The 12,865-nt window shown below is 39.7% G+C and overlaps 1 protein-coding gene across 1 annotated transcript; it reads right to left on the reverse strand.

The window, feature by feature from the left end:
• Positions 1-1,760: 1,760 nt before the first annotated feature.
• LOC124149690 lies at positions 1,761-12,473 on the reverse strand. The gene is made up of 6 exons (XM_048398154.1): positions 12,388-12,473; positions 11,293-11,365; positions 10,653-10,949; positions 5,242-5,541; positions 4,628-4,927; positions 1,761-3,500 (listed from the first exon to the last, which is right to left on the reverse strand). The coding sequence occupies exons 2-6, from the start codon at positions 11,363-11,365 to the stop codon at positions 3,211-3,213; spliced, it is 1,260 nt and encodes a 419-aa protein (XP_048254111.1). The 5' UTR covers positions 12,388-12,473; the 3' UTR covers positions 1,761-3,210.
• Between the last annotated feature and the right edge of the window lie 392 nt (positions 12,474-12,865).

Genomic DNA, 12,865 nt, shown 5'->3' on the forward strand with positions numbered 1-12,865 from the left:
CTGTGATTATTAAGTAAATCGTTTTAAAAAATACTAATTGCTTTGGCGGCAAACATTACAAAGACAATACAATATTGGTTGTGATAGTCGTGCTACTGATGTGTATTGATGGACAGTCCCTTTTCGCGAACACCTGCTGCCGTCACAAATCTTCAGTGATCCATTCACATAAATGTCATCACTGTGTGGCCTTTTATGCCCAAAAGTATCTGTTTCGGAACGTTATCGGGACTCATTATTTTCTGTTATTGTCGTTTTGAATTTAGAATATGAAGGATTGAAAAACCAGGGCTTACATAAGATCTAAATTACAGTTTTCAAAATAGCAGACACATGTCGACAGTACCATGCAAATGTAAACGTCGACGCAAGGGAATAGTCAGTCTTTACTATCTTCCAAACAGCTTCCACTGGGCGTAACAGGTAAATACGTAATGGGAATATGAATGAATCACGGAAATCCGGTAAAGACACCGGGTGTTCGTGAAAGAGGTAGACATGACCTGTTCTATATGCACCATTTATCAGGTCATCCTCTGTATATATATATATATATATATATATATATATATATATATATATATATATATATTGGTAAGCAAAACATTTAAAGAAGCAGAAGAGCAATTGGTCTTGAAATAATTGATGCTATCATATAACTTTTTTGTTTTGTTTGTTGTTTAACGCCGCACTCAGCAATATTCAAGCTGTATGACGGCGGTCTGTAAATAATCGAGTGTGGACCAGACAATCCAGTGATTGACATCATGAGCATCGATCCACGCAATTGGGATGGATGACATGCATCAACCAAGTCAGCGAGCCTGACCACCCGATCCCGTTAGTCGCCTTTTACGACAAGCATAGTCGCCTTTTACGGCAAGCATTGGTTGCTGAAGACCTATTCTACCCCGGATCTTCACGGGTCTCGTTCGAATAACTACGAAATACACCATCAGATAAGAATTTTCAAAAAGTGAATACATGATATAAGTTTACAACTTCAACGACGTTAGTAATGTAAACCTTGTGTGATATTTTCAGGTCTAACTTTACAGAAGTTGCGATGCCCGCAGTTTATAATCTACAACACCTGAAGAAATACCTATGTTACGGTCGGCAAGTGTCAAACACCTTCCGTTATAACACTTCGCTGGATAATTTATCTGAAACGCACGTACAATTTCTGATGTCGCCTGGACAGGTAGCAAAGACGGGTCTGTCAGACATGTCAAAACGAATTGGTTACATTGGATCTTTTGGGGACAAAGTGCCAGAACAATGGTACATAAAGAAGATAACGAAAAATATTTTGTGACCTAAGGGAGACTAACGATTACCATAATGCTGTGGCAAACATTTTGGTCTGTGCATCATTCTCTTTCCAGAAACCCCACATAGCATAACATACTGTCTGAACATTAGCCTGTATCCCATTTCATCTTTAAGGAAAAGGTAACGTAAGGCAAGTATTTGAGACAGGTGAAATCATTTGCTTGACTTTTTGCAATCTCAGAAAAGAACCAGTTTCATTTTTTTTCAAAACATTTCATTTTTTAACTTTGAACACCACTATCCAACATGACAAACTTAAAGAACAACTTCATTCCTGAATCCATTGGGTGTTGGTTACAAAACGTGTTGACCATAAATATAGTGAGTGAGGGAGTGAGTTGGGTTTAACGCCGCTTTTAACAGTATTCCAGTTATACCACGGCGTGTCAGCTTGATGTGGAAGGAAAGCCCGAAGTGATGCAGGTCTCAGACAATTACCACTTCGGTGAAACCAACGAGCACGGGTACGGTGCTGACAAACCTAGAAACATAATCGGGGTGAACCGGGATTCGAACCCAGAACCATAGGTTTCTGGCGTGCCCAAGAGACACATAAATATAGATGTGTATCTTCGGTAGTTCAGGTAATTTTGTCACACATGAAAGCAAATGGCATAAGAAATTCACTGAGAAACCAATATATGAAATGCTGGATTTTCTTTTTGATAACATTCATGTGAAATTAGGGGTAAGACATTTAGCGAAGAAGTTGCCATCCTCCATCAATTACGCTCACCTTCTTGCTGATCTGTCTCTTTTTGCATATCAGTATGCCCGAATTGGCAAATTCAAAAGAAGGTAATTTGACCAATAAGTTTAACTTGAGCTTCAGGTATATCGATGATCTGATATCGTCAAATAACTATAAAATAAATGTTCCACTTATTTACCCGCCTGAACTAGAAATAAAGGAGGCCGGTGAGACGGCTTCAAATGTTTCATATTTAGATCTCTATATATAATCATTTAGAATGACAAAATATATCCACAAGACTATATGACAAGAGAGTTGACTTCAATTTTCCAATAGTCAACTTTCCCTCTATGTTGAGCAATATTCCTGCAGCTCCCGCCGAATTACACGTTCGGGGTTTTCCAAATATGTTGTTTTTATTGAGATATTCAATGCAAAATTGATATCATCAGAAAACTGTTACATGTCCCCAATGACTACCTACTATACGTTTGGAACAGTAAATCAAACCTTTACACTTGATTATGCATTTACAACAATGGGAACGCTAACTCCACCCAGGACATCTCAACAGATTCATGGTCCTTCATAATTTAACTTAACTTAAATTGCTTTTTTACAAAACCTGTAAACAAAAGCAACAAATCCTTTTCATAATGATTATAAATGTCCATTGTACCTTTCCGAATAAACATTAATCATATGTTAATGAGTGAGTGAGTGAGAGAGTTTGGTTTTACGACGCTTTTAGCAATATTCCAGCAATATCACGGCGGGGGACACCAGAAATGGGCTTCACAGATTGTACCCATGTCGGGATTCGAACCCGGGTCTTCGGCGTGACGAGCGAACGCTTTAACCACTAGGCTACCCGACAGCCCCCATATGTTAATGAATTACTATCGGATACAGAAGATGCCAGGTGTTCGCGTAAGGGTAAGGCTAGCCTATCACACTGGTGGCACCTCACACATGCAACATGAAACACATGCAAAGGCAAGTCAAGTGTTAACCTGAACAAACACGAGAACAAATAGTACGCATTAAGATATGTACTCTTTTATAATCTTATTATTTAATAATTCATCCCCTGCCAGATTTGATTAGAGTTTTCCATGTTCTTTTTAAGTGAGCAAACATATAACCCATTGTGACTTCCTGGAAAGGTGAAAAACATGTATTCAATATAGTATGTTTTCATTGAATGTTGACTTATTGTAGGCAGGATTTTCTACAGCTTCATTCGGCAAGTCGCTTTGATTGTCAGATGTATGGGTCTGGTGCGACTGTTTCACTCGGTGGCGGTAGCAGCAACCAACGGCTGTCAAACTGACGACTACAATCACAATAAAGGATACAACTGCTGCAACAATTCTAGTATATGACATTGTTGACCTTGAGGGTGTTGAGGTTGAGGGTGTTGAGGTACTGGCCGTGCTTTTTGTGGGGAAAGTTGTAGGAACATTGATATCTGCAAACAACAGTTTAAAGTAATAAGCTGTGAAGAGGTGATACGAAATATCCAGGCATGTTCAACTATATTCAGATCGACAGGTATATACCGTTATTGATGGTATCAACATCAACAGTAAACGATTTGTTTCACTGTAAGATAAGGTTCACGCATGTCATCGTGATATATAAAAAACTATGCTGTTTCTTTTCAGATACAATGACTTTCAGTATTGTTATCATTTGTTATAGAACAATTTGTTAATAGAAATGTGTAGATACTATTAGGTATAGAAAATTAGATCACTTTTTACATTGTGCATTATGCAAGTCATGTGCAGCAGGTCAGGTATTTCATTTACATGTACATTTTACACACACATTATAATCCACATCTCAGACCCCTCACGTCACACCACACACCACAAACGCCCCGTGAAGATCCGGGGTAGCATAGGTCTTCAGCAACCCATGCTTGCTGCAAAAGGCGACTATGCTTGTCGTAAAAGTCGACTAATGGGATCGGGTGGTCCGGCTCGCTGACTTGGTTAATGCATGTCATCGATACCAATTGATTTACATACCGCCGTCATATAGCTGGAATATTGTTGAGTGGGGCGTTATACAACAAACAAACAAACAAATATTTTGCACATGATTTCTTCAATGTCGCTGTTAGCTTTAGGTAACGACACGTTTTCAGGGACATTATTTTATCAGCAAGGTTAATTACAGGAAGGTAAAAGGAGTTCTGTCATTGCTAAGCGGTGTATATTTAACAATCAGTTAGCTAATATATGGAGTGTGGTGTTAAACAACAAACAAAACCAACCAACACTACAAACAAATCACACACGATGTACAAACCATACAAAACATGCCAGATGTCATGCGCCCTATTGCATACCATTAATCGGTAGTTAAATGCCATATGCGTCAGACATATCATTCATAAATAAACCAGGTAACTGAAGATGTAAAATAGCATTCTTATAAATGATATACATGCACATTTTGATTATTAACACATTTGCTTAAAACCGCTGGTAAAGGACAGGCACACATGCAATCGTCAAACGTAACGTGTAACCCTTTCTATCACAGTGTGGGGCGGAAAACCTTGTTAGAAAACCTATTCAAACTCACCTTTGATAGATTGAAGTCCCTGACAGGTTAAGACTTGTTGTTGGTCGTTACAGAAAAAGATGAGTCGCACGTCTCCGAAGTATGAATCTGTGAGGTTCAAGGTGGTGTTAACTGACATATTCGTTAGTCTAGTACCTATTTGAGATGTAGACAAGGCGTGACTGACATCCCCGACCTGCAGTGTGATGTTGTATGATGCAGAACAGAAGTAATCCTGTATGTCAACAGTAAGGTCTAGTTCCTCGTGCAGTTTTACAGCGTTGGAAGTTTTGCCACTTGTGATGATGCATCGTGGGAGAACTAAAACGAAGGCAATACATGTACACACTGTCTTATGATCAAATTGTTCATAAAGACAACAACATTGCAAAGCAACTCTAACGAAATAAACAAAACTAAAAATTGGAAAAGAACAAGTTAGTTCATTCGTCACTTTCGAATTAATTAAGGTGTATATTTAAGTAAAGTTGATATTGTTGAGTAAGTGTTCACGACATATTGTACAACACCACTTCATTGGTATCGCTTCTATTACTGAAACTATAAATTGAGTACTTAAATTCGCAATTTAAAAAAAAGGATAAATTCAAAGATGATATAATGTGTGAACTTACCATTTATGAATTTGATACCATCACAGGAAAAGATCTGCTGTTCGTTGTAACAAAGAAACAACAGTTGAACACCTCCTAAAGATGAAGCTGTGACGTTTAACGTTGTGGTAACTGTTTTGTTTGTAGGTTTGTTCACCGATTCGGATACTTGCAGTTGCACATTGATCTCCCCAACCAACAGCGTGAAGCTGTATTGTGCAGAGCAGTAATACTCATGAATGTCCACAGTAAGTGCTAGGTCCTCACTCAGTGCCAGCGTGTCTGTTATCTTGTCACTTCTGATGTTGCATCGTGGAACATCTTAAAAAATAATACAAATTCAAATACATTGGATTTAGTTAGACTAAATGTAAATCAATGTCTATAAATTTTGAAGTGATTGCAGTGTCCATGAATATGAACAATTAAACAAGTCTGCTCCGTCACTCAGATGCCATAGCCGACCGCCTCCTAGGTCTAGTGGTAGAGCGTCCTCGCGGAGAGCGGAAGGTCCGGGGTTCGATCCCCGGCCGCGTCATTCCAAAAGACGTTTTAAGATGGTACTTGTTGTTACCTTGTCTGGCGCTCGGCATTAAGGGGCTAAAACAAGGACTGGTCGGCTCGGGGTCAGTATACTGTGTCTGAGTGGGGTATTCATGTTAAACTGCGGCATGGTATCTCAGTGAGCTAGCACTATAAATCGGCATCAGTCCGGACTAATACAAGCAGCCACACAAACACACACGCGTACATGCACGTCGCTACATACGTGCAATAAGCTACGACGCGACGTTAAACCCGATTTCATCTCACCTCAGCAGTCGCCAAAGTCCCAAAAATTGTCAGGTCCGAGTGTCGGTTTTACTGCGTCTGAATAGGATTTAACTGCCACGTGGTATCTCAGTAGGCTAGCATTATGAAACCGACTTTCGTCCCGACCAGTACAAACACACACACACACACACACACACACACACACACTCGCACGCACACACACTCGCACACGCACACACACACACACACACACACACACACACACACACACACACACACACGTACACGCTCACGTGTATGCACGTCGAGATGTAAGTTAAATAATTTGGGAGTCAACGTTATACCCTATCACAGCTCACAGCCAGTTTAGCGTCCCTTGGACACGCCAGAAACCTATGATTGTGGGTTCGAATCCCGGTTCGCCCCGATTATGTTTCTAGGTTTGTCAGCACCATACCCGTGCTCGTTGGTTTCACCGAAGTGGTAAACGTCCGAGACCTGCATCACTTCGGGCTTTCCTCCCACATTAAGCTGACACGCCGCGATATAACTGGAATACTGTTAAAAGCGGCGTTAAACCGAACTCACTCACTCACTCACTCACTCACTCACTCACTCACTCACAGCCAGTTGGACAAGGCTCTGAGTGAACCTAAGGATTCAATTATCAGTGCAACTGATATTTCATAACATGTATAATGTTCACGTAATCCACTTGGATTATGAATTGCAGAAACACATATGAAACTCTTGAGACACTAAACGCTTTGGTAAGGCAATTAATTTAAGGTTTCACACGTTTTCACTAAAACGACAAATGTTTAGTTGCGTCAACGGAAACACACTATGACACTGTGTCACGATGCTGAACTAACGGCTACGCCGCCTACGCTGGAGTGACTGGCCACCCACAGGCATAAAATTCTATCTGTTCCGACAACTTCCCCCCCTGGCCCCGAGCAGTATTGGATAACCAGGAGTCTACTGTACTTTGCTTTTAGTAACAGGATACAATTAATAACGTACTTAGAGAGACCGGGTAGAGAACAGATATTCAGTAACCCATGATTGCCGTAACAGGCGACTATGCAATGGCATCGGGAGGTCAGGCTCGCTGAGTTGGTTGAAGCATGTCATCGTATCCCAATTGCGTAGATCGATGCTCATGATGTCAATCATTGGATTGTCTGGTCCATATTTGATTATTTACAGAACGTATCATAAAGCTGAAATATTGCTGAGTTAAACAACCAGCAAACACGCTTTCATTGATATAGCGATTATTTAAGAAAAAGCGTTAAACATTTCTATATCTCTCTAAGTACTTTATTAATTATTTCTAATACTAGAAATAGAGTATATCAGAAAGATGAATAATGTATATTGAGAAGGATACATCAACATTTTTTTCGAATCTTATATCCAACCATGAGGTAAGTGATCTTTTGGATGAAAAATATCATTTTGACTTTTCATAATATACTCAACAACAAAGGTTCCTGTGACACCAATATTTTAGTGTATTTTTCAAACAAGTAAAGTTTGGTTTTCAATATTGTAGTACATGTATGGAATCAAGTCACAAAAACGCAACTGCTACAGAAAAGCATGCATTCCTTGCAAACGTTTACTTTAATGCAAACCCAATGCATTTAACTACAAAAGAATGGGTATAAAAACACGTGCGTTAACGGGATTCCATATGCATTGTTTAGCATCGTTCTGACAAACAACCACTCAGAAAAACAACAAAATTACGCAACTATTCAACATTACGTAATGCCACGCCTGTCCGAAAATGAGCGTATGCGAGTCATCGGTATGCTTGAAGCAGGATCGATTCAACGTGATGTTGCAAGACAATTTAACGTCCACAGAAACACCATTTGGTGTTTATGGCAACGTTGGCAACATACTTATGCAGTCAGAGACCATCCTTGGAGTGGCAGGCCACGCGTAACCAATAATCGACAAGACAACTGGATTCGAACAACACAACTACATAATCGATTCCAGCCAGCAACAGTGACTGCAAGAAGCATCCCTGGCCTTCGACGAGTATCTTCACAAACCGTACGTCATCGCCTCATATGTGCAGGGATTGTCGCCAGAAGACCCGCCAGACGTCCCATTTAGACAGGAAACCACCGTCAAGCACGTCCACAGTGGTGCAGACAGCGTCTACGCTGGACGGCCATGCAGTGGGGACAAGTTCTATTCACTGATGAGTCTCGTTTTGACCTCAGCCACAGCGATGGACGTATTCGAGTGTACCGACGTCGAGGTGAACGTTACGTCAATCATTGTGTCATGGAAGAAGATCGGTTCGGGGGCGGCAGCGTTATGGTATGGGGTGGGATTACAGCAAGACGGAGGACCCGTGTGATAGTGGTAGAGGGAAATCTCAATCGACAGTGCTACCTCGACGAGATCATCGACCCTGTTGTTCTACCGTTTTCCGTCGTCATGGCCCAGGCTTTACCTTTCAACATGACAACGCCCGGCCTCATATTGCTCGACTTGTTCAGGATTCACGTCAACAAAACAACGTGAATGTCATCCCCTGGCCGGCTCGCTCCCCTGATCTCACACCAATCGAGCACATGTGGGATGAGATGGATCGGCGCCTTAGACGTCAACCACGTGTTCCACAGACACTCCAGGAACTTCCAAACATGCTCCAGCAGATATGGCAAGATATCCCAAAGGACTTTGTGCGACGCCTGGTCCATTCCATGAGACGAAGATGTGTTGCTTGCATCGCAACCAGAGGTGGACACACACGCTATTGATTTGTGAATTGATATTTTGGCATGTTCATGTTTCGTTTTTTTTATGAAATTACGCATTTTCTGAAGTCAGTATGGCAAATTGAACCATTTGAACACTAACATGAGTCTTTTATCCGTTGCAAACCGAAATTGTTTCAGATTTGGTAAAAAACATAACTTCACATTAAATCTTATTCAATGTCATAGGAACTTTTGTTGTTCAGTATATTTTAGACCTTCAATATCTCCGGAAGATAAAAAAATACCATTCGCAAGCTTCAATTCATATTTTATTACAGAGCTGCATGACTTCAAACATTGGGACTCATTTTCCAACTTATAACTGTAATTAAATAATTGGAGGTTTAGACGTGATGTCTGATGAATTAAAAATAGACATGTTTCTGAAAGGTTTTGAAATATTTTTTAAATTTACATGACGATCTAACGAGGAAAACTAAGATGCTGTTTATGCATTCCGCACACATATAGGATATTTTTTAATGTGTCGATGAAATATCATGGGTCTCTCATCGAGAGAAGAGTAAAAAGAGATAATATTTTACGAGTGGCGCTTTGCGAAACGAACAGTCTCGATTGACAGTAAATTGAGAAATTTACAATTTTTTAGGGAAACATTTTCAAAGAATCACATACCCATATTACCTCCATAAATGACCATCTGTCATTATGTTGCCTTGTCAATGTGGAACTAACGTAAACAGGAAGTCAACAGTAAGGGAGAAGAGGCAAGACACTTACGAAAAAGGGACACAGTTTGCGGGAAGGTAACTCTTGTATGACAATAGTTCCGTCAAAATGTTATGTTCACTGCCGTGAAATATGAAGCGTTATGTTCACAGCAGTTAAGTTTCAAGTTTATTACTTGCCCGTGAAGAGATCACCTGTTTAATAAGCATAGAGCTGTACAGCATACACAGTGTGTAATACCAAAGCGCGTGCTATTGCACTGCGGGAACAAGTTACACTAACAAACATTAAAAGGTCTCAACATCACTTGGTTTAGTCAACGACATTGAGGGAGGAGATGATAGATAACTGAGAGAAGCTTATGCGCACTCAATGACTCCAGCAACCCCGTTGCTAGGCTGACATCACATGGCATTGTTTCGCCGCTGGATCTTGCAACAAAATTCCACAAATCACGTTGAAGCGCAACGACAGTTGTTTCTGTTAAAGTATGTGAATTACGATAACCTTAGCCCTACGACAATTTTGTGGAACTGACGATATAATTCTAAAGGTGGGCTGTCGTATGGTATTGAATTCATATGTGTCAGCGTTTGACGTGTTTGAAGTACTATTTTGTTAAACTCAAGTGATTTACGTTGTGGGTCGTGTAGCTGTCTGCCTATTCATACACGACAGTGAAATTCTAAAAAAAGTACCAAATAAAATACTAAACTCGCTCCCGTGTCATACCAATTTTATGAATCTCGTGAATAGTTCTGGTATCTTTCGCCAGTCAAATACCAGAACTATTCCCTCGTTTAAAAAATTGGTATTACAAGGAAGCGAGTTTAGAATTCTATATTTTTGTTCACTGCAGTAAAATATAATGTGTTATATTCACTGCAACGAAATATCAAGTGTTATGTTCACTGCAGTGAAAAAATCACTTTTCTCAACTTTAGAAAACCCAGCCTTTCACACTGAAGTATATGATAAATGGCGATCTTCACTGAAGTAATTTGACGTCACAGCACAATTGTATCCCAATCCATTTTTTTCCAGGTTTGTCACATATTTTTTCAATTATTATCGACACAAAATATATGTGTCTTGAGCGTGGATTTCTACTTAACCCTTTAATAGACTACTCATATACATCTGATAGACTTTTGAGTAATTTTAAGTTCAACTCACTTGTAATAGAAAGATCACAGGATTCTTTAGAATTGCTTCCTGCATCAGCACATGTCCACGACCCTGCATGTGTTCGTTGTACACTGAGTATCTTAAAGTCAGTGTGAGTGTTGTTGGTTTTGCTTGCATAATATCCAGCCACAGGTGCACAGCGTGATAAGGAACCACTACATTGCGGGAACACACCTCCGATTGGCCTCGAATATTGAAGAGTGGTGAAGGGAACAGACGTAGTGCAGGTAATGTGTGCGGAATCACCAAGGTAGGCAATGCCAGGGCAGTTGATTGAAGTCGTACCTGTGGTAAATAAATTGAAAACATTAATGATCCTAATCCTCAACGTATTTCGATGGCATATATAAAAAATATTTATGGCTGTGGCAAATTATCATCGCATTCACTTTTATCTGTATACGTATTGCAGTGTGCATTCTGAGATGTCATTCGAGGTCATTCTCGGTATATCCCGTTGGTTTCTTTGATGTTTATAATCGGATGAGGTACATAAGCTTTCTGACGGATCTGTGATACTCATAAGCCACCAAATGAGCGACCTCTCTATTGTTTGATGGCCTAATATATTTTATGTGGTGCATATATCATCTGACATGCATATTATCTTTCGTAATACAAAACGTACCTTGTGCGGAATGCGCTGTGCCGATCAAAAGCAGAACGTAGGTCGATAGCGATCTGATGGTTGACTGTTTCATCTGCGGATATATGTAACGAAAATCAAAACAAATGAACATAAAGGTCTAAAAGTTATACACATGTATTCCCTACATACACCTGCATTATGAAATTAGACATGTAGAACGAAATAAGTATCATTGCTTGAGAGTGACCTGTTCACACGAGAGTAGCAATGCAGTGAAGCACATCTAAAATGAAATACAAGATTGATCCATTAAATTCCATAATATTCTGTACTCAAAGTGTACTCTTTAGTATTGCCAGTACTCCTATATTGAAATAATAAGGAGTTCTTTCTCCTGATGCTGAACAAATTATCTGGAGCCCTGTGCAAGGTTAATGTATCAGTTAGTTTCATATGTATTGACTCCATATATAATATATTTCTCCGAATTGGATATTTAGAAAGGACATTGTATTTGTGTGTTTCCTTGTTTGTTATTTAAAGCCACAATTTAACGTTGTTATAGATTGTTGAAAAACGACGAGTGTGGGTGACTGACAGTCCGGACTTATACTTTCTTTTGTACTGTTAGAACAATTTGGGTGTGATGTCACAGTACACCCCTCTCAGACAATTTGTACTGATTCCCAGCCAACAGGCCTTGTTTAATGCTTGTACTGATGATAACAAGACTGGTTACAAAAAGAAACGTATTTTAGTATTACCCGTGCAGGAGATCGAACTACCGACCTTCCGCTCTCATGGCAGACGCTCCATCAACAACGACACGGTAATGGTTCAGTAACAGACCCTAGCACACTTTCCATTATAACAGAGGAATGTCTCAAATCAGTAGAGCAACGCTTGATATGAAAATGTGTAGGTGCATGTGCATATCCATTCACAAATGTTTAATGAGTCGTATAGCTAATTACTTGTTATAAAGATATATACTCTAGGTAAAATAATGAACATGTTAACTGTTTGACTGGTATTTTAGAATGTGATATGTTCTAGCCAATATGCTTTTGATTCCATCGAAAATTGAAATAACATTTCCATTTGATAGATTTCATATATGGGAATTATACTTACGTTGCACACTTGTTGAGAGCTTTTAACCTGACCAGGACACAAGCACTCGTTCCACGACAGCTCGTGTAACACCAATGCGTACTGTGACAAACCGTGCAGGTGTTACTTCCAGAATGTGAAATTCAATGTTGATGAATACATAATCATCCGTTGATTTGTACCTCACAATGTAATCAATTTATCTTCCCTTTGCTACAATAGTGGTATGAAATGTATCCTTGTTCGCTGCTAACTGCAAGCCGGTTGTGCTTGTATGTTATACATATTTATAGAGTAACATATTTTCCTTGTTTAGTAGCGTGTTGTGCTTGTAGACAAGGGCGGGCAAAGTGAGCTATTTTCACAAGGATTTGGGTGTATATAGACTGCTCAATCTGCAGGATATGTCTGCAGGGATTTTGTTTGCAATAAGAGTTCAGAAATAAAGAGGCAGAATAAATCCCTTATACCCCGCTTCAAAGCAAAAACCTGCACGTTA

Source organism: Haliotis rufescens, unplaced genomic scaffold, assembly GCF_023055435.1.
Source record: "Haliotis rufescens isolate VD_foot unplaced genomic scaffold, xgHalRufe1.0.p SCAF_18, whole genome shotgun sequence".
Classification (NCBI taxonomy): Eukaryota; Metazoa; Mollusca; class Gastropoda; order Lepetellida; family Haliotidae; genus Haliotis; species Haliotis rufescens.